Raw genomic sequence first — 23372 nt, forward strand, 5'->3', positions numbered from 1 at the left:
TTTACCGTATATTGCTGCAAAATCAAAATCCTGGAAGTACCTCTCAAACAGCATTATGGGCGATTCGATACTACTGCAACGACGCAAGGCAACAGCTCACCATCACAGTCAACCCAATCAGAGATGCTGGGCTAGCCAGCAACACCCGCGTCCGTGAACAAATAAAAATATCCACCCAAGAATGAATATGAGCGCAAAATAAAGCGCATAAAATTTTACGCATGAGTTAAACTTTATATTCCAAGATGAGGAAACATGTCTTCACTCAGTTGGTTGGAATTCTCTACTACCGGAGGCTGAGGAGGCCAGGTCACTGAAAGTACTCAAGAAGGACATCGAGAAGTTTTTAAGGTTTACAAGACATCAAAAAGGGTGAGAGAGAAAACAGGAATTTGATTTTGAAATAGAGAATCAGCCATGATCATACTGAACAGCAGAGGAGGCTTAAAGGACAGAATGGCCTACTGTGGCTCCTCATTTGTACGAATTCAATCACATGAGAACATCTAGGCTGCATTCTTTAACGATGTTATAAGCCAGACCAGAAAATATATTGAATTGGTCTACCCTACTCTACCCTACCTCTTTCTTATTTTAAAGGTAAATGTGAAGTGCTGTGTTCCAGATGCAATTCAATTGGTCAAACTACCCAATGTTAGGCAAAACACAATTTATTCAAACACTAACATTGAAATACAACGAGAGAGAGAGAGAGGAGCTTGGAATAGCTTAACTCTATTAGAAAACTTAACAGCAACTGTACCAATATAATAACATCCCATAAACATTCCCTCGGCAAAGGGCAAATTCACAAAACAGAACTGTCTCACATGCAACTCCAGTAGCCCAGGAGGGAAAAGATCGAGAGAAGACTCTCAGAGTGTAGCAGCCAGGAGAGATTCACTGCCTTTCATTCCTGCTGAGACCCCAGCAACAATTGCTGCTGAAATATCTGAAAGTCCTACTCCTGTAAGAATTCAACCCCACCAACTCAGGCTGCTTCTACTGTTCCAACCTTCCTTTTTTTTTTAAATCCCAAGGCCTCTCTATCTTTACTAGAGTGGTTCTGGTAGACTGCTCAGTACCTCTGCCTCAAAATCTCTCTGAGAAAAAAATAAACAGGACAAAATAACCTCTTAAAGCCACAGTATCATCACACTGCCTTTAATTATTGAGATTTGTACAAAGGTAAGCTGAGAGATTTGAGGATCAGCAGTTTCCTGGACAAAGGGGCGCAGAGGAAATTCGATCCCGGAGGCTTATATGGAAGAATGAGCAAACCACGGAGAAGTGAAAGAAACTTGGTTGGATCAAATTATTCTTGGGTACAATTATAATAAACCTTATGATGATTACAAGTGACATGGAACAGAAAATTAATAGCTACCAGAAATGCTGGTTTAGAAAGTGTGCACCATTCTCAAAAATAGCAGCACTATCTCCCAAAGATATGCTTCCAAAAGAATGCAGAGATTGGAAGATAGATGCACGAGACAAGCAAGAGAAGAGAGTGCGCTCAGTGGAGCACATCTGTTTGCAATACTCAATGTGATTACAATTCCCCGGGTCTGTTCAAGGCCGCTCCCTGCCTGGTTTATGCTGTGTGATCACAAGCCGAACAATTATATCTTTTTACCAAGAGCTTCCCATCTCGCTGAGGAAGCTTCAGGCCAATCCACATCCAACAGCCTGTTCTGAAAACTCTGCTCTCATTTTGAAAGCTACGACAAATGCCACCACAGCAGATGATACACTCCAGAGAATTTGAAGGAAAAAAAAGTAAATTCGGCTTATCTCCCACATTTAACAGATCCCTTAAAAAAATTACAAGTTCCAGATCTGCACCTTCACCCAAACTGTCCGCACTTTAGTTGTACAGCGGGTTTGGTTGAGACTTGTCAATTAGCTGTTAAGACAGACTGTTTACGGTCAAACAGATGAAAAAATTGTTGAAAATATTACCTCATTCCACTGACAACAGAGGCAATTAATCGAGTTTTTGATGTGTACACATAAAACTGTGGAGTCATACCTCACAAAGGGAGGAAACAAAATTGGGAAGCAAAGAAGGGAATATATCTTTGATCAATCACACCTTCCAGTTCTAAATGATGCACCCAACACATAATCCAAAAATCACTGACTACTACAGAACAGTACAGCACAGGAATGGGCCCTTTGGCCCACCATGTTGTGCCAAACATTATGCCAAATGAAACTAATCCCTTCTGCCTGCACTTGGCCCATATCCCTCCACTCCTTGCTTACTCATGTGCTTATCTAAGAGTCTCTCAAACACCCCTATCATATCTGTCCACACCACCACCCCTGGCAAAGCATTCCAAAGCCTACCAATTCGAAAAAAACTTGCCCCTCACATCTCCTTTGAACTTGCGCCCTCTCACTTTAAATGCACACCCCCTAGTTTTAGGCATTTAATCTACCACTTAGAAAGTTTTCTTCATTGCATTTGTGAGAGAAAGACAATAGAAACTAATTAAAAACAGGATGAAATTACCTTCCCATGCTTTCTTATGAACTTCTTTGGCCTCCTCCTCAGGTTTCTCTGCTGCTTCCTTTATTGCCTTCAGTGATTCAACCTGCACTTCCCAGGTTCCCTTCTTCTTCTGTAGCTCGGTGAGCATTTGCTGTCAAAAAAAAAAACACAGGTGATAAAGCATGTTTTTTAAATTTCACTCAAGTTGAAGTGCTGCCACTGTTCACCAGCGGAACAGTTATGCACTTTTGGCAGCTTCAGCTGGATACAGGCTTTTTCTTTTAGTTTGTACACAAGATGAGACTGTCACTGGCTGGGGCAGCATTTATTGACTTGGGGGCAATTAAGAGTGAATCACACGTTGCTCTGAGTCTGGAGTAGGCCATAAGGAAGACAGATTTCAGACATTCTTAAGCTAGATGGGTTTTTAACAGTAACCAATAGCAGTTACATGAGACTATTACTTTTTACTCCAAACTTTGTTCTTTTAATCACTGAATTCCAATGCAACCACCTGCCACGTTGGGACTTGAACCTTTGTTGTCAGAATATTAGCTTGTGACTCTGCATCACTCGCCCAGTGACATTACCACTATTCCAACACCAGTACTAAATGCTCCTTTGACTTTCTGCTCTTTTTTTTTTAAAAATCACATCCCTTATACATTTCATGACAAGCCTAAAGGAAAAAGCAAACCTGTTCCCACATCACCGTGCGAAGAGACGTAGGGACCTCTGCAAACTTTCTTCAAAAAGGAGGTTTTAAGGAAACATGGGGAACTTGGGATATCCAAAAACGGTCAAACACGTGAAGCAAATGCAAGTTTTTTTTTTAAAGAAGTGCTACGTCAAATCAGGATCATGGAGCTCTCCCTTGTTTCCACATATCTCCCAACACTTATCTCGTATACCACACAGTCTGAAGTTCACTATTGAGACCTAACTGTGGCAGTTGAAGAGAAGCAGTGGACAAGAAAACGTCATTTGGCCCACAAAAGCTTAAGCTTTATGAATAAAAATCAATAATTATTCTAACTTCTTTTAAATCATGGGATGTGGACTACGTTGATGAGACCAGCATTTGCTTCCCATCCCCACCTGCCCTTGAACTGAGTAGCTAGGTCACAGGGGTCATTTAAGAGTTAACTGCTGTGGGTCAGGGTCCACACAGAGACCAGACTGGGTAAGGATGGCAGATTGCTTGAACCAGATAGGTTTTTTTACAACAAGTGATGATAGTTTCACAATCACCATTACAGACAGTAACTTTATATTCCATATTCTGAGTTGTTAATAAAGTTTAAATTCCACTATTGAAACCCCTTCCCCTAGTCTGGACGTCTGGATCACTAGCTCAGCAATATTAGCATTACTCGATCAGTGCACCACTGATCCAGAATCTGGTTTCCAGCATCTGCAGTCATTGTTTTTACCTCGTTAATATTAGCATTACGCCATTACTTTCCTTTTGTTTTCATCTTAATGTAATTAAATTAGTCACTTCCAAAGCTGGGAAAAAAAAGTATCTCAAGAGTGAATCATCATTCTTAGAATCCCTTCAGTGTGGAGGCAAACCATTTGGGCCATCAGGTCCACACCAACCTACGAAGGGCATCCAACCCAGAACTACCTGCTATCCTATCCCTGTAACTCTGCATTTCCCATGGCTAATCCACCTAATCTGCACATCCCTGGACACTATGGGCAACTTAGCATGGCCAAGTCACCTGCACACCTTTGGACTGTGGGAAGAAACCGGAGCCAAGATTAGAGTGGTGCTGGAAAAGCACAGCATGTCAGGCAGCATTCGAGGAGCAGGAAAATCGACGTTTCTGGCAGGAGCCCTTCATCAGGAATGAGGCTGGGAGCTGGAGCACCTGGAGGAAACTCACCCTGACACAGGGAGAATGTGCACTCCACACAGACTGTCACCCAAGGTTGGAGTCAAACCTGGGTCCCTAGCACTGTGATGCAGCAATGCTAACCACTGAGCCACGATGGAAGGTAAGGTGGGGGTGAGGAGGAATAAAGCCACACGTCTCAAGACTTGTAACAGATCATGCCTGCTTCCAGTGAATTAAAACATAAGTGCTTGTGATCAACATTAACTCAAATATACAAAGAGACTGGGCAAACACAGGGGCTAGTTTTAAAAAAAAACCAAATTGTCTGAAACTGGACAAATATACTGTGCTCTTGGCAGGTTGTTTAACCTGGAACACCACTCTTCAAATAGCACTGAAACATCTAGGTCTTAAGAGATCATTGATAAAGAGCACTAATGCAGAGTAAGGGACAAACCTGTTTCTCTTCCCGATTTCTCTTTGCTTCTTCAATGAGCTGCTGCTTCAGTCGGAATCCTTCCCTGGCCACTTCAGCCATTCTCTGCAAGGTTTCCTTCTCTTTGCGGCCTTGTTCCCTGTTTGATTAGTAAAGAATGCACAGCTCATGGGACGTGGAGGACAACAGTTTGACTGCATTGATTATAGTTCTCAGAGACGGAAGGAGACCACAGGTAAGCTATCAGCTCTGAAAGGCAGCGGTCACCAACTTGCCATTATCAGAAACGGAAAGCTGCCCACTTCTGTAAAGGTTTGAACAGAGTTCCTATCAGGTCCTACAATTTAATTTTCTTTAAAAAATTAAATCAGTCCTTCACGGGACACAGCCTTCACCAGGGAGACCATCGTTGACTACTCCATCCCCAATATCCATCAAAACGTGATGACGAACTGCTGTTGAGGTTTGCTGGGCCATTGCAGAGGGGAGTTCAGAGCCAACCATTTTGCTGTGGGTCTAGTTTCATTTACAGACCTGGCAAAGACGGCATGTCCTTTCCTGGGAGGTCATTGGTGAATCCGGCAAGGTCTTTTTCTTTTAAAACAAGCCAATAGTTTTGTGGCCACCACTACTTATACTAGATCTTTTATTTTTTTGGCTCATGAGAAGGGAGTGTCTTCCTGGATTTACTTAAATTAACCAAATTCCATTCAGAAACTGTCACGATTCACCTCTCCAATTATCGAACAGGCCTCTATCTTAGTAGCTCAGTGACTTAACAATTGGGTCACTGTACTCAATGCAACATATCAACTTCCAGTTTCTGCCAGTGCCCCTAACAGCTCCACACATTCAGTAATTCGTTTACTCAGTTATTCAGATGAGAGATGCCCTTAAAACCAACCCCAATGCTCCCCAGCACAGAGTTTGCTCTTTGCGACCAAGAGAATGGAAGTGATGTTATAATTAACTGTCATGTCAGTCAGCAAGGATGGAGGGAAGAAACCAACCAGCCAGGTTTCTTTTCAGTCTGTCCTTAACACAGGGCAGAACTGGACACAGCCTTAATATTTAGCCATTGGTAAGCTGACCGAAACTCATCAAGAGCCAGGTGACAAACATGTGAACAGGGGAGGACTTCCCATTCAGGGTATTGACCTCCTGCAGAAAGCATCTTGATGAATAACCTTAGTCAGATGTTACAGAAATGATGGAGACTTTGGAAAACTAGCTGACAAACGGAAGGGCCACAGGAGGAGAACAAAAACAAGAAGAGTGCTGCTGGAGATAAACCATCCTATACATCAATGAACCTTATTTGGATTTTGCTTATAAAAATCTAACTTTTGGACATCCAGGGAGACTCACTTGGTCACAACACTAGGGGGGTGAACAGCCAGTTTGAACTCAAAGACTATTTCACAACCCTGTGGCTAATCCAGGGACACACACACACACACACAGGTGGGGCTCCTTTGCGGTTTTTTAAAAAAAAAGTCCCTTCTCTTTCCCCCCCAAGTTCATTTCAGCACAGGAACAGGTCCTTCGGCCCAGCAAGCCTGCGGTGATTCAAATTCTTATTTGGACCTGTTACGTATCGCTTATAAGCAGTTTCTATCCCTCTATTCACCTCCTGTTCATGTGTCTGTTAAGATACTCTTTAAACTTTGCTAACTTGCCTGCTTCCACCTGACAGTGCACTCCAGGCACCCACCACCCTCTGGGTGAAAACGTTTCCCACACTTCTCCCTTCAAACTTTCCCCCTCTCACCTTGAACCTGTGCCGTCTTGTAGTTGACCTTCCAGCCTTGGGAAAAAGGCCTCTGACAATCCATATCTATACCTCTCATAATTGTAGACCTCTATCAGGTCGTCTCTCAGCATCCATGTTTCCCATGCAAACAACCCCAGTTTATTCAACCACTCCTCATAACTAAAACCCTCCAGACCAGGTAACACCGTGGTAAACTTTCTCTGCACCATCTCCAACTGGACGCAATAGTCCCAACACGGATGGATGTGTTAAAGCTTCTAGCTCCTTTAATAACACATTCATTTTGACTGAAACAAAGAACACATAAAAAAAGGTTACAGGGCAAACTCTACAGCACCTGACAAAATGATCCCCAAGTTTAAAGAACAAAACACTTTCATCTGTGGCATTTCAGGGCATTCAAGAGGGCATCATCTGAACAGAAACAATGTACAGGATTGGGAAAGAAGGTAAGAGTGGTGATGCTCATTCAGAGAGCTGGGGCTTACACAATGGGCTGAATGGCCTCCTTCTGTGCCGTTACAATTCTCCGATGAATCATTTGCACAGAATTTGGAAGAGTTGCAAATGATATCCTTGTGATAACAGACACAGCAACGGCAAGAATGTTGCAGTTGATAGGAAGGACAACTGGTAGTTTGGGAGGGGAATAAGAATTAGTCAGTAATTTATAGAGGTATGAATCTGAATCATCAGCAAGGGACCTCACCTTGACAAGGATCCAACTGGTACAGCTCATTGATTTGAAAATGTATATTGGCTGTTACAACCCCTCTCTGCTGTTGGGGTATATGTCCAGCCCAGTGCCTAAAATTGAGCCCTTTGTTCAAATAAATGTTGCATTCGTGCAATATCTGAAATTCTCTCTTCTGCTTTTGACAGCAACAGCAGATGAACACAGGTTATACTCACTTGCAGGTATTTTCACACGAAGCACCACTGTTGTATTCATCTGTTGTATCACAGCAATCTACGAAAAGGTGACAATGAAGAAATGATGCACTTATACAATGAGTGTAATGCTCTAAGCAAGGCAATGACCAGGACAGCTCGGCAACCTTGGATATTTAAACCAAGTCTGTCAATTTTACTGGCAAAGGTGCAAACAGGTTGGACTTTTTGAAGTAAAGCAATTAAAGCTCTAATTGTGACAAGGACCTTCCATACAGTAAGGTTCAGGATAATCTAAAAAGGTGTGAATGTGAAGCGTGTGTGGGTGAATGTGATGTGTGCGACACTGTCTGTGTGTCTGTGTTTTTGGGGGGGAGGGGGGGGAAAAAAAAAAAGAGGTCAGCTCTCAACTGGCTACAACTGAACTACACAGACCACCAGAAGCAATCCTTCAGGGGAAAAATACAAACGTGTGCAGGGTTAAAACTCTCCCTTGATGGTAGCATTCTGTCATTGCTTACGGCCCAAATAGAGATAGATATTACATCCTGTAATGGGGATGAGGAAGCAGCACTGAGAGGATATTACCAGAGAACTCAAAAAGCGAACACTGGCAAACAATGGTTTTTAAAAGGGAAGGAGTCATAAACCTACGAGTGTGATTGCAACCTGATTTGGCATATGGTGCAAGTCTGATCTGAACAAGGAGAAGCCTATACAACATTAGTGAGTTACTTTGCTCAACATTACAAGCGGGCGCCCTGCTGCTCCGCTCAGCTTCACCAATGACCTGTAGTCAGCTGAAAGCTCAGTTTAGTACCACATGCACTTCATCAGAACGATTCACAGGTTGACAGATCCCCTCACGTGGTGCAAAATGCGAACCATCAATTTAATCATTGCAGCAACTAACCAGTACAATTGCCACTGCACAGCACAGTAGGCCATCTTTATGTTGTCCGCATGGTTAAAATTCGGAGCTGCAAATTGATATCCTCCACACAGGATGGGAAATTTGCATTCTGCACACCCTCCTCCCTTTTAAAAAAAATCATTTGAGTTGGATAGATGAAGGATTACTCAGGTGGCAGTAGTGAACAGCCATTGGGAGTATGTTTGCTTTCACCCCAACATCTGGCTCAACAGAGATGGGCTAACTCTGCTCTGTGCAGCTAAAAAAACCCAAGGTCTACTTGTCTGTGTTGCTCAGCACTACACCAGCTAGGATATCACCCCACTAGAGACCAGTGGAATTAGAGGTTACCTGACTTGAACAACTTTATTAAAAAAAAGCCAAAAGTGCAGGGATCTTTACTGAACAATGATTACACATTATTAACTACTTTGTTGCGGGGTACGTTTGCATCAAGAATCAACACAGATTGCTGCAGAAACTCAGCAGGTATGGCAGCACCTGTGGAGCGAGAAGAAGGGTTAACGTTTCAAGTCCAACGACCCCGCATTCAGAACTTGTGAACAAAATTAATTGGACTTAGAATCATAGAGATGTCCAGCACAGAAACTGACTCTTCAGTACGACTCATCCATGCTAATCAGACATCCTAAATTAATCTAGTCTCATTTGCCAGCACTTGACCCATATCCCTCTAAACCCTTCCTATTCATATACCCATCCAGATGCCTTTTAAATGTTGTAATTGTACCAGCCTCCACCACTTCCTCTGGCAGCCCATTCCATACACGCACCACCCTCTGCTTGAAAAGTTGCCCCTTAAATCTTTCCCCTCTCACCTTATACCTACACCCTCCAGTTCTGGACTTCAATATCCTGGATAAAAGACCTTGTCTGTTCACCCTATCCATGCCCCTCATGATTTTACAAACATCTATATGGTCACCCCTCAGCCTCTGACGCTCCAGGGAAAACAGCCCAGCCCATAGATGCTGCCAGACTTGCTAAGTTTCTCTCGCATTTTCTGTCTCTATTTCAGATTTCCAGCATCCGTGATATTTTCCTTTTATTTCAAAGGATTAAAGTCCAATAAAGCCGAGAAACCCTCATGTCAAAATGTGTGAGGGCTTCTCGCCTTTATAGAGGACTACCATTTTGTTGATGGCACCTAAAAGATGAAGCTAAATTCACAAACTTTTGATTTTTGCCAGAACCTAGATGTGACTGCAATCTTCCCAGATCAGAATCGCTTTCTGGAACGAGGCAGGCAGCCCGCCCCAGCAGCTGCGCCAAGTGCTACAGAATTGACAATGAGAAGAGAGAGAGAGCTTAACCCCAGTGGGGCACGTATTTTCCTCCTTTTATTCTTTGAAGGGATGTGGTTATCACTGGCAAGGCAAGCACGTAACAGGTCCTGAACGGAATGGGTTGCTTTTCCATTCCAGAGGGCATTTAAGGGTCAACCACATTGCTGCATGACTGGAGTCACAGGTAGGCAAGGCCAGGTCAGGATGGTAGATCTCTATACCTAAAGGACATTAGTGAACCAGATGGGTTTTTAACAAACAATACCAAAACGACAGTTTCATGGTCACTTTTACTGATTTGATCTTCAGATGTTGTCAGTTGAATTTAAATTCCACCCAACTGCGGCTATGAACCCAAGCCCACACAGGGTTACTCGGGATTACAAGTCCCTGTGCCTTTAAGAATTCACCATCACCTCCCACCTTGTGATCAACAGGCAAATAAACAGTGTGTTACCTTACAGCTGCTCCAAAACTCAACTGCGAACAATTAAACGCTGCAAGGCGAAATAACTTCCCACTCGTAAAGAGACTAGCCACTTCGAAAGAGATCTGGTCTCTGTTGACCATACTGAACCACCCTTGGAGAAGAGTGCTTACCACAAATGCCGTCATTCACACGAGAGGATGGAATGTAACGAGGTCTGTGGCCAGCATTAGTGCAGTGGAAGCTACCATTCGGACAAGCAGATGTTCCTGGCAAAAGAAAAACTGAGTCAGTCAGCGCCATTACTTTCCCTTATACAACCTAGCAAACCGACACAGAGCAAGAGCTGTCCATACAGGTAGTGAGAGCATGGACAAACAGATGCCTTTTGTTTCTGGAAGGCAAATTCATGGATTTCAAAAGTGTGTTGAAAGGGAGAGTGGATAATAAAGCAGGGCACAGTCAGGATGTAATGATATAGGGCAGGAGTTTGGTGTAGATAGAAAGAACTGCATTAATATTGCGGCCGACAAAGTCAGGACCTCCCAAAGCACTTTACAGCCAATTCAAAGTGCAGCTACATGTATAATGCAGGAAATACAATAGCTAAATAGACAAGGTCTTTTTCCCATGGTAGGGGGAGTCCAAAACTAGAAGGCATAGTTTTAAGGTGAGAGGGGAAAGATTGAAAAAGGGTGCAAAGGGGCAACTTTTTCACAAGGGTGATGTGTGTATGGATTGAGCTGCTCTAAGAAGTGGTGGAGGCTGGCACAATTACAACATTCAAAAGGCATCTGTGAATAGGAAGGATTGGGGAAGTGGGATAGGGGCCAAACGCTGCAAATGGGACTAGATTAATTTAAGATTTCTCGTCAGCATGGGCGAGTTGGGCTGTTATGTCTCGGTTACGGCTCGATCTGTAGGTTAGATGGAGTGGCCATGCTAAATTGGCTAGATTACCTGCTTCCATGCTGGAGGGATTCTATCTAACACACTTGCTCCTCATCAAATAGCACCCTGGGAACATTTACATCTGCCGGAGGGGCTGCAGCTTACACCCAATAAACCATCTTCTGGGAATACCCCAACAATGGAAGCCATTTACAAAAAGGCTCGCATACAGGCAAACCAAAGGTATGTGGACAAAATGGCCGAGAGAGGAGAAAGCACTCCTCTAGGAGACTGGAAGGGCAACATTAAAGGTTAGCTTGGCAATGAAAGGCAAGAACAGAAGTTCCAGGAATGACATAGAAAAATAAGAGAATGCAGGTTCTGAGAAAGCGAGACCTGTGAAAGCAAAAGCTGAAATGTGTACAGAAGGTTGGCAGAGGGAACTATATTGATAGGTTGCAAGCATTTACAATTTTCGAACAACATTTGTACTTCATAAGCTATATAAATATTATTTGTCAGGATGTGCAATATGTTTGGGAAGAAAACAGGAATCAGTGGTACTTTTCCCAAAGGGTTCGCACATGATCCTTGGAACTACTCAGAAAACTGGCTTATCCTTGGGGTTGCAAAATCAACATGTGAAGCAGTGAAGGAACAATGTGGCAAACCACAGACCGATGCTAACGCAAATGGAAACAAAAAGGATTATGAATGACAGTGTGCAAACCTTCTCTCTTAGCCGGTCTCTAGGATACTGCGATGTGAAGAGGTAGAAGAACGCTCCTCCCCCTTCACATGCACCGAGCCACTTACAAATCTGAGAAGGTTCACTCAAATGGTGACAACATACGAACGAAGATTGCACAGCTCCAGGTCTCTATTCCCCACACTTAGCGAGAATTAGGGACACACTCGTTGAAACAAAATTTGCAAAGATCTCAATAGGATAGACACTGGGACCATGACTCCACTTCCAGGGGAGACTCAAGGCTCCAGAAAAGATCAGATTAGTCATTTAGGACTGAGAGGAAAGAGAAATTTCTTCATTCAAAGGGCTGCAAACCTTGGAGTTCCCTAACCCAGAGAGCTGTCGATTCTCAATATCCGAGAAAAGGACTGAGGGATTTTTCTTGGATAATGAAAGAAATCACAGAACAAAGCAGAAGGGGTCAGCGAGGTAGATGGACCACGATTGTATTGAATGGGTGAGAAGACTCCAGGGACTGAGTGGTCTATTCTTATTTCTTTTGCTCTTAAACTTAATTTGCCTCAGTCAGGAGCAATCAGTATACCAGTCCAGTCCTGCAATTCCTCCCCAATAAAAATAGTTGAATATCAGTTTCACCCATCTGAGGAGCTCCGTAACATCAGCACACTTCAACTCAACACCAGAAAGAGGAGTTCACAGCACTCTATAAAAAAGGTTTGCCTTCAGTAAAAGACTCGATGAATTGCAATTCATGATTAAACAAGTCTGTGCAGTTACTTTTCCTCTGGCAGAGCCACTTATTCACACATACATGGAAAATTCCTATGGCCTTATTTTCAACAGGTTAATTACTACATTAAAATAGCACGGTGGCACAGTGGTTAGCACTGCTGCCTCAGCGCCAGAGACCCGGGTTCAATTCCCACCTCAGGCAACTGACTGTCTGGAGTTTGCACGTTTTCCCAGTGTCTGCGTGGGTTTCCTCCGGGTGCTCCGGTTTCCTCCCACAGTCCAAAGATGTGCAGGTCAGGTGGATTGGCCGTGCTAAATTGCCCGTAGTGTTAAGTGCAGGGGTAAATGTAGGGGAATGGGTCTGGGTGGGTTGCGCTTCGGCGGGTCGGTGCGGACTTGTTGGGCCGAAGGGCCTGTTTCCACACTGTAAAGTAATCTAAAATCTAATCTAATATCCTGAGTAACACCACTTCATTAACCTAGATGCTAAGACAAAAAAAAAATTTAACCTCTCAACCGGCAAAGTAGAAAAATTAAAAATGAAACAAAGTGCTGGACAAACTGAGCAGGTGTTAAATGGCAGCACCTGTGGAAAAAGAAATGGAGTTAATGCTTCAAAATATGGTTCCTTGTCGTACAAAGCATGAACTCTTGTTTTTCTCTCCACAATTGCTGCCAGACCCAAACTCCAATACTTTGTACATCAAATTGCCAGCATCCATAGTCCTCTGCTTTCATTCAGTAGAGAAACGTACAGAATTTTCAACTTTGTCTCACTCAAGAAAGAAACAAATACCCATCAGAAAGCACAACACTACAGGTGCTGAAAATGCAACAGAAGCGGAGGCTATGCTTCTGGAAACGGGTCAGTTCAGGCTGTAGCTTAGATTAGTAAAATTTAGGGTTAACGTTTCAGGTTAACAACTTGCATCAGTAATTCCAGGGTTGTTCCTCCACAGGCACTACTTACTGCTAACACTTATAGAGGCAGAATGTCATACAGCATGAAACAGATGCTTCGATCCAAGCAGTCTGCGTAAAAACATTGCCTCTCAACATAGAACACAGAACATAGAAGAATACAGCGCAGTACAGGCCCTTCGGCCCTCGATGTTGCGCCGATCCAAGCCCACCTAACCTACACTAGCCCACTATCCGCCATATGCCTATCCAATGCCCGCTTAAATGCCCATAATGAGGGAGAGTCCACCACTGCTACTGGCAGGGCATTCCATGAACTCACGACTCGCTGAGTAAAGAACCTACCCCTAACATCTGCCCTATACCTACCCCCCCTTAATTTAAAGCTATGCCCCCTTGTAATAGCTGACTCCATACGTGGAAAAAGATTCTCACTGTCGACCCTATCTAAACCCCTAATCATCTTGTACACCTCTATCAAGTCACCCCTAAACCTTCTTTTCTCCAATGAAAACAACCCCAAGTGCCTCAGCCTTTCCTCATACGATCTTTCTACCATACCAGGCAACATCCTGGTAAACCTCCTCTGCACCCGTTCCAGTGCCTCCACATCCTTCCTATAGTATGGCGACCAAAACTGCACACAATACTCCAGATGCGGCCGCACCAGAGTCTTATACAACTGCAACATGACCTCAGTACTCAGGAACTCAATTCCTCTACCAATACAAGCCAGTACACCATATGCCTTCTTCACCGCACTATTTACCTGGGTGGCAACTTTCAAAGATCTGTGTACATGGACACCAAGATCCCTCTGCTCATCCACACTACCAAGTATCCGACCATTAGCCCAGTACCCCATCTTTTTATTACTCTTACCAAAGTAAATCACCTCACACTTAGCTACATTGAACTCCATTTGCCACCTTTCTGCCCAGTTCTGCAGCTTATCTATATCCCACTGTAACCTGCCACATCCTTCCTCACTGTCTACAACTCCTCCGACTTTCGTATCATCCGCAAACTTGCTCACCCAACCTTCTAACCCCTCCTCCAGGTCATTTATAAAAATGACAAACAGCAATGGTCCCAAAACAGATCCTTGCGGAACACCGCTAGTAACGGCACTCCAAGATGAACCTTTGCCATCAACTACTACCCTCTGTCTTCTTCCAGCCAGCCAACTCCTAATCCAAACCTCCAACTCACCCTCAATGCCATACCTCCGTATTTTTTGCAGTAGTCTACCATGGGGAACCTTATCAAACGCCTTACTAAAATTCATATACACCACATCTACCGCTTTCCCCTTGTCCACCTCCTTAGTCACCTTCTCAAAGAATTCAATAAGGTTTGTGAGGCACGACCTGCCCTTCACAAAACCATGCTGACTATCCTTGATCACATTATTCCTATCCAGATGTTCATAAATCCTATCCCTTACAATTCTCTCTAAGATTTTGCCCACAACAGAAGTGAGACTCGCCGGCCTATAGTTACTAGGGTTATCCCTACTCCCCTTCTTGAACAAGGGAACCACATTTGCTCGCCTCCAATCTTCTGGCACTACTCCTGTATACAACGAGGACATAAAAATCAAGGCCAATGGCTCTGCAATCTCCTCCCTTGCTTCCCAGAGAATCCTAGGATAAATGCCATCAGGCCCAGGGGACTTATCTATTTTCACCCTTTCCAGAATTTCCAACACCTCTTCTCTACATACCTCAAAGCCATCCATTCTACTTAATTGTGACTCAGTACTCACATTGACAACAATGTCCTGTTCCTGATTGAATACTGACGAAAAGTATTCATTCAGTGTCTCCCCACCTCTTCAGCCTCCACACGCAACTTCCCACTACTATCCTTGACTGGACCTATTCCTACCCTAGTCATTCTTTTATTCCTAACATACCTATAGAAAGCCTTAGGGTTTTCCCTAATCCTACCAACTAAGGACCTTTCATGTCCCCTCCTTGCTGCTCTTAGCTCTCTCTTCAGGTCCTTCCTGGCTACCTTATAACTCTCAATCGCCCCAGTTGAACCTTCACGCCTCATCTTTACATAGGCCGCCCTCTTCCATTTAACAAGGGATTCCAATTCCTTATTAAACCACGGCTCCCTCACACGACCCTTTCCTCCCTGCCTGACGGGTACATACTTATCAAGGACACTCAATAGTTGCTCCTTGAACAAGCTCCACATATCAATTACGCCCTTTCCTTGAAGCTTACTTTTCCAAGCCACACATCCTAAGTCATGCCTCACCGCATCATAATTTCCTTGCCCCCAGCTATAACTCTTGCCCTGTAGTGCACATTTATCCCTCTCCATCACTAGAGTAAAAGTCACCGAATTGTGGTCACTGTCCCCAAAGTGCTCACCTACCTCCAATTCTAACACCTGGCCTGGTTCATTACCCAGAACCAAATCCAGTATGGCCTCACCTCTTGTTGGCCTATCTACATATTGTGTCAGGAAACCCTCCTGCACACATTGGACCAACACTGACCCATCTAACGAACTTGAGCTATAGCTTTCCCAATCAATATCAGGAAAGTTAAAGTCCCCCATAACAATCACCCTATTACTTTCACTCTTCTCTTGAATCATCCTCGCAATCCTTTCTTCTACGTCTCTAGGACTATTAGGAGGCCTGTAAAAAACTCCTAACAGGGTGACCTCACCTTTCCTATTCCTAACCTCAGCCCAAACTACCTCAGATGGCGAGTCTTCATCCATCGTCCTTTCCACAGCTGTAATACTATCTTTGACAAGCAATGCCACACCTCCCCCTCTTTTACCCCCACCTCTGACCCTACTAAAACATTTAAACCCTGGAATCTGCAACAGCCAATCCTGTCCCTGTTCTACCCATGTCTCCGTAATAGCCACAACATCGAAGTCCCAGGTACCAACCCACGCTGCAAGTTCACCGACCTTATTTCGTATACTTCTTGCATTGAAGTATACTCACTTCAAGCCACTTTCCTGTTTACGGGCACCCTCCTTTGAAATTGATGCCATGTTCCTAACCTCCCTACACTCCAGGTCCTGCACCCTAAAGCTACAGTCTGGGTTCCCATGCCCCTGCAGAGTTAGTTTAAACCGCCCCAAGAGCACTAGCAAACCTCCCACCAAGGATACTGGTGCCCCTCAGGTTCAGGTGCAGACCATCCTGTTTATAGAGGTCCCAACTTCCCCAGAAAGAACCCCAGTTATCCAAATACCGGAATCCCTCCCTCCTGCACCATCCCTGTAGCCACGCATTTAACTGTTCTCTCTCCCTATTCCTCGACTCTCTATCACGTGGCACGGGTAACAAACCAGAGACAACAACTCTGTTCGTTCTAACTTTGAGCTTCCAACCTAGCTCCCTGAAAGCCTGCCTAACATCCTCAGCGCTCCTCCTACCTATGTCATTGGTGCCAATGTGGACCACGACTTCGGGCTGCTCCCCCTCCCCCTTAAGAACCCGGAAAACACGATCAGAGACATCACGTACCCTTGTACCTGGGAGGCAACATACCAAACGTGAGTCTCTCTCGTTCCCACAAAACCGCCTGTCTGTGCCCCGAACTATCGAGTCCCCAATTACTATTGCTCTGCTCTTCTCCACCCTTCCCTTCTGAGTAACAGGGACAGGCTCCGTGCCAGAGGCCTGAGCCCCGTTACTTACCCCTGGTAAGTCGTCCCCCCCACAAGTATCCAAAACGGTATACTTGTTCTTGAGGGGAACGGCCGCAGGGGGTCCCTGCACTGGCTGCTTCCTCCCAGTCCCCCTCACTGTCACCCATCTGTCTGCAATCTTTGGAGTTACTACTTCCCTAAAGCTCCGATCTATGACCCCCTCTGCCTCCCGAATGATCCTAAGTTCATCCAACTCCAGCTCCAGTTCCCTAACACGGTCTTGGAGGAGCTGGAGATGGGTGCACTTCCTGCAAGTGTAATCAGGAGGGACATCCATGGCATCCCTCACCTCAAACATGTTACAAGAGGAACATTGCACTGCCTTCACTGCCATCCCTCTGAAAGTAACCTTTTATAAAAAAAAAACTGGGTCTAAAGAATACAACAAGCCGCACTTACCTACTTACCACAACGGGTCTTATTATTTAGGTTAGAGGAGGAGGGCGGGTGGGAGACACTACCTCTGTAGTGCCTCGGGTTCTTCTCCTGCGCGCTTTTAAAGGGAAAAAAAACCTACCCGGCTGCCCCTCTGGTCTTCGTCACTTCCCCCTGCTGCTCCCGCTCTTTCTGTAAAGAGAGAAAAAGACACCGCTGCCCGATACCGGTAAGTAATTTTAAAACAAACGGTCTTACCTTAGCTGCTGCTCGCACTCAAAGTGACCGTTCACTTTGTCCTTTTTACATCTTTCACCTCTCACCTTAAAAATATGGCCCCTGGTTTTGAACTCCCCCACCCAGGGAAAAGACCCTGGTCGAGTTCTTTCTCCCCCCTCAAAGGTGGCTGTTTGTAGAGAGATGGCCTCTGTTAATGAGGAACTGCCTTAACAGCTTCAGAATTGTCTACGCTGCTGACCTGGTTCATCCGAGCCATCCTTGCAATCACAGTAGTCATCATTCACTTCATCAAACGGAATGGTCTTGGAGCCATCCAGACATGTAAACGGCTTGGTTTCATCATAGAAGTGCCGATCTATAATAAGAAGGACAAATTACTGATTAAAAATTAGTACATAGATTCTTACATTGAATTCAACTTGTCTGAATGCTGGCAACTAGTAAGAAGTAACTAGTCTGAAAATCTAATTTTGTTTCGAGTTAGATGAACGTATGGCTCAAAGTTGAGAATTGCTTTTTGAATCATGGGACATTAACAGAAATACTTGAAAATGTGGGATGTGTAAACAATAGGATGAACCCCCGCTTGCTCTGCTGTCATGTGAAAGACATAAATAAATAAACAGACAGGATTTGTGGTAAATGGAAGAGTAGACACAAGTAAAAAAAGAGGTGTTAATAAGGGAAATGTTAACAAGGCAGTAACGGCAAGGTTAGAAAGCAGAAATCCAACAGTAAATCAACAGATAAGGCTAAGGGTTGCAAAAGAATATAAAATGAATGACTGAGCACAAATCAAAATAAGTACAATAATTACAGAATTATGGGTGCAGGCCAACATGGATGGGTATCATAGAATCCCTACCGTGTGGAAACAGACCATTCGACCCAAGTCCGCACCAACCCTCCGCAGAATAACCCACCCAGACCCATTGTCCTACCCGATTATCCTGTATTAATCCCTGATTAATGCACCTAACCACACATCCCTGAGCACTATGGACAATTTAGCACGGCCAATCCATCCTAACCTGCACATCTTTGGACTGTGGGAGGAAACCAGAGCACCCGGAGGAAATCCATGTAGACATGGGGAGAATGTGGAATCGAACCTGGGTCCCTAATGCTGTGAGGTAGCATTGCTAACCACTGAGCCACCGTTTTGCCCTATCAGAATACTGAAGGATACAGGACATTTAAGATGGATAGGAAACAAGGTAAAGGTAAATAATTATGCCGGTAGCACAAGAGATCGGAATGATCTAACTTCATGATATCAGGGTGTAGAAATGGTTTGAGTAGAGATGAGAAATATTAAAAGTCACTGAACATTAAAACAGTCAAGAGGTAACTATCAAAACACACAGACTCCTTCGGGATGATGATAGAGTGCATATGAAGAGGATGTTTCCTCTCATGATAGAGTCTTACAACTGGGGGGGGTCACTGCTTAAAAGTAAGGGTCACCCATACAAAAGAGATGAGACGTTCTCACTCCGCAGGCTTGAGTCTTTGGAAATCTCCTCCTGAAAAAGACATGGCTAAACAAACCAGTATAAATATTTCAAGTGATGCTAGCTAAACAAGGAAGTGACATAGTGGAGGAAAGATGACAAGGATCTCAAATGCTACACAAACAGGAAGTATGGAATTGTAAAATTCTAATATTATGTACTGTATTGTTGGGCTAGATCGCTTATGCTGCCAAATTTAGGAGTAATGCACAGGTCTGCTAAACAACTACATGTCTGCATTCCAATATTTTTATAGGTATTGCAGACAAGTTGCTCTGGCTAAGACTATCAGGACACTAACATATTAGGAATGTTTGAATACTTGAGGACTCTGAGTTTATACTCGATAGTAGTTTAGAAGGATATGGGGAGATCTAATTGAAACATACTCAATACTGAATGGCCTGGACAGAGTAGATGTTAGAAAGATGTTTCCATTGGTAGGAGAGACTAGGACCAGAGGGCTTAGTCTTAGAGTAAAGGGAAAACCTTTTAGAACGGAGATAAGGAGAAACTTCATCAGCCAGAGGATGGTGAACCTATGGAATTCATTGCCACAGAAAGCCAGGCAGCAGAGGTGGAGAAATCAACATTTCCAGTGTAACCGTTCTTCAGGAGCAGAGTTACACCCAAAACATCATTTTTTAAAAAAATCATACAACATCAGGTTATAGTCCAACAGGTTTAATTGGAAGCAGGTGGTTGACCTGATGAAGGAGCGGCGCTCCAAAAGCTAATGATTCCAATTAAACCTGTTGGACTATAACCTGGTGTTGTGTGATTTTTAACTTTGTACACCTCAGTCCAACACCGGCATCTCCAAATCATGACCAAAAACATTGACTTTGCCACTTCTGATGCTGCCTGGCTTGCTGTTTTTTTCCCAGCTTCCTGGTCTACCTTGGATGCCAGTACCTGCTGTATTTTTGTCTCTAAACAAGGCCCGGACATTGAGTATGTAGAAAGTGAGGTCTGCAGATGCTGGAGATCAGAGCTGAAAAATGTGTTGCTGGAAAAACGCAGCAGGTCAGGCAGCATCCAAGGAGCAGGAGAATCAATGTTTTGGGCATAAGCCCTTCTTCAGGAATCTTTCCTGAAGAAGGGCTTATGCCCGAAACGTCGATTCTCCTGTTCCTTGGATGCTGCCTGACCTGCTGCGCCTTTCCAGCAACACATTTTTCAGGTCATTGAGTATATCCAAGACTGAGATACGTTCTTGATGGTCAAGGGGATCAAGGGTTACGGGGAAGAAGTGGAAGAATAGGGTTGAGAAACTTATCAGACGTCATTGATCGGTAGAGCAGACTCAATGGGCTGAATGGCCATCTGCTCCTATCTCTGATAGACACCATTTCACATTAGACAAAGGTGCTATGTTGGTTTCTCACTAATGCAGACCCTTGGTATTATTGCATTGTTTGCATTGCATGAGTTGGTGTTGTGGAAGCAGATTGGGGGCGGAGGGGGGAGGGATTACTCACTGGACAGGGAGACCCCCTGGGGCCGCTTCACCTCCAAGGCGCCTGCGCAGTTCAGATACAGCACGAGCGCCAAGACTCCAAGCGGCGCCATCGCCATCCAATCAGCGATGGGGTCAGCGTCCCCCAATCAACGAACGAGCCTCTGGGACGACAACCAACCCACGAAGACGCTCAACGTCGACCAATCAGCAAACGAAGGCTCCGTTTACTATACGACAACCAATCGCCCCAAGGCTTCGATTCCACCAATCGGTGAGCGCGCTCACGAAAGGCTCCACCCAACCAGCGACCCCCGAATACCGTCCAATGGCCAAACGCCGCGGGAGGCAGCAACCAATCGGCGAACAGGTTGACGTCGGGCTCCGTCCAATCAGCGAAGCTGTCAACGCGTACGCGGACCAACCGTCGTTCGAGAGGCCGGCGTCGATGCGGGCGGGCTCCCCTCCCCGGATACGGACGGAACCTCACCGGTTAATGGGACAGGAGTTTGGGCGGGGGGCCGGGAGAAAAACAAAACACCGCACAAAACCAGGGAGAGGCCGGAGGCAGGTGTTGAGGGTGCGAAGGTGTCCAGCCAAAGCAGTGAAGGGAAGCGGAAACAGGCCGTTTTTTCTCCCCCCACCCCCGGCTGCCGCTCCGGCTCCTTCGCCTGACCCGGGCCCTGCGTGACGTGCGTCGCCGCCCCCTGATTGGCCAACATCCGGCGCGCACCGCGCATGTGTACCGTAGCCCCGCCCCTCCCCCCGGTGCATTCTGGGAGTCATGTTCTCTCCTCCCTCCACCTCCTCAGCCACAGTTAAAAATCACACAACACCAGGTTATAGTCCAACAGGTTTAATTAGATTCTGGATCAGGGGTGCTGGAGGAGCACAGCAGTTCAGGCAGCATCCGAGGAGCTTCGAAATCGACGTTTCGGGCAAAAGCCCTTCATCAGGAATAAAGGCAGTGAGCCTGGAGCGGGGAGAGATAAGCGAGGGGAGGGTGAGGGTGGGGGTGGGGAGAAAGTAGCACAGAGTACAATGGGTGAGTGGGGGAGGGGATGAAGGTGATAGGTCAGGGAGGAGAGGGTGGAGTGGATAGGTGGAAAAGGAGATAGGCAGGTAGGACAAGTCTGGACAAGTCATGGGGGCAGTGCTGAGCTGGAAGTTTGGAACTGGGGGGGGGAGGGGAAATGAGGAAACACTTGAAGTCCACATCGATGCCCTGGGGTTGAAGTGTTCCGAGGCGGAAGATGAGGCGTTCTTCCTCCAGGCGTCTGGTGGTGAGGGAGCGGCGGTGAAGGAGGCCCACGACCTCCATGTCCTCGGCAGAGTGGGAGTGGGAGTTGAAATGTTGGGCCACGGGGCGGTGTGGTTGATTGGTGTGGGTGTCCCGGAGATGTTCCCTAAAGCGCTCTGCTAGGAGGCGCCCAGTCTCCCCAATGTAGAGGAGACCGCATCGGGAGCAACGGATACAATAAATGATATTGGTGAATGTGCAGGTAAAACTTTGATGGATGTGGAAGGCTCCTTTAGGGCCTTGGATGAAGGTGAGGGAGGAGGTGTGGGCGCAGGTTTTGCAGTTCCTGCAGTGGCAGGGGAAGGTGCCAGGATGGGAGGGTGGGTTGTAGGGGGGCGTGGACCTGACCAGGTAGTCACAGAGGGAACGGTCTTTGCGGAAAGGGGTGGGGTCTTTTTGGAGGTGGCGGAAATGTCGACGGCTGATTTGGTTTATGCGAAGGTTGGTAGGGTGGCCGGAAGCGGCAGATTCAAACCACTACAAATGCCGGAGGAAAGATCACAGAAGCGCTTCACAGGAGGCTCCCAAGCACACTGAGGATGTCATCTCGACAGGGGACAAAATGTTTGCAACACACACTCCCAGTTCGGTGAACACAACCACAACAATGGAGGACTCAATCCTAAGACACAGAATTTATAGCAAAAATTTACAGTGTGATGTAACTGAAATGATACATTGAAAAATTGATTGTTGAGTCTTTCATATGTTTGAATACTATGATAGTTTCACTTCTTTCATGTGTAAATCATAAAACATTTTTTACAGTTGCATTCTCAGGTTAGCTGTTAACAATGGTGATAGCTAGAGAATATGTTGAAGGTGTTAGCCCCCTGTGTTCTCTGTCTATGCCATGATGTTTAGACTGATTCTAATCTAAAAAGTGAGATAAGAGTTTTACACAAATTCATGCAGTTTTTGAGCAAAGTACAATGTAACTCTCCAATTCATGACTCCTGAACAATAGTTAGCATTGTATCAGACCTGGAGAGTGTTGGTCATGGGGGAAAATGGGATTTGACAAAGGGATTGAGGATCAGGGAGAGAAGGGACACAACACTATTCTCTGCACCCATTGGCAAAGGGGTTGAGGATTATGGAGTGAAGGAATAGGACTCCAGTTTCCGCACTCATTGTGAAAGGGATTGAGGAGAATGGAGAGAAGGGACGGAATGCAAGTTTCTACACCCTTTGGCAAAGGGGTTGAGGATGATGGAGAGAAGGGACAGAACGCCAGTTTCCGCACTCATTGGAAAGGGGATTGAGGATTGTGGAGAGAAAGGACAGAATGCCAGTTTCTGCCGAGGATAGCCAATCTGTGGAATTTTTACAGCAGATGATGTGTGATTAAGTACCTTTCATGGCTGAGATAGTCAGGTTTTTAGCAGATGATGTGTGATTAAGTACCTTTCATGGCTGAGATAGTCAGGTTTTTAGCCTGCAAGG

At 45.2% G+C, this 23372-nt stretch overlaps 1 protein-coding gene across 1 annotated transcript in view; it reads right to left on the bottom strand.

The window, feature by feature from the left end:
* The window catches only part of prkcsh (PRKCSH beta subunit of glucosidase II), a 79594-nt gene extending 58289 nt beyond the window's left edge, over positions 1-21305 (bottom strand). The window contains exons 1-6 of the mRNA XM_043694863.2: positions 20649-21305; positions 17892-18008; positions 10263-10358; positions 7464-7521; positions 4799-4916; positions 2519-2648 (exon numbers count right to left, since the gene is read on the bottom strand). Of these exons, the coding sequence (XP_043550798.2) occupies positions 2519-2648; positions 4799-4916; positions 7464-7521; positions 10263-10358; positions 17892-18008; positions 20649-20745 (616 nt within the window). The 5' untranslated portion in view covers positions 20746-21305. The remainder of the gene's footprint in view (positions 1-2518; positions 2649-4798; positions 4917-7463; positions 7522-10262; positions 10359-17891; positions 18009-20648) is intronic.
* Between the last annotated feature and the right edge of the window lie 2067 nt (positions 21306-23372).

Source organism: Chiloscyllium plagiosum, unplaced genomic scaffold (genome assembly GCF_037043375.1).
Source record: "Chiloscyllium plagiosum isolate Xiang-an unplaced genomic scaffold, Cpla_swu_hap1 HiC_scaffold_45, whole genome shotgun sequence".
In the NCBI taxonomy this organism is placed as follows: Eukaryota; Metazoa; Chordata; class Chondrichthyes; order Orectolobiformes; family Hemiscylliidae; genus Chiloscyllium; species Chiloscyllium plagiosum.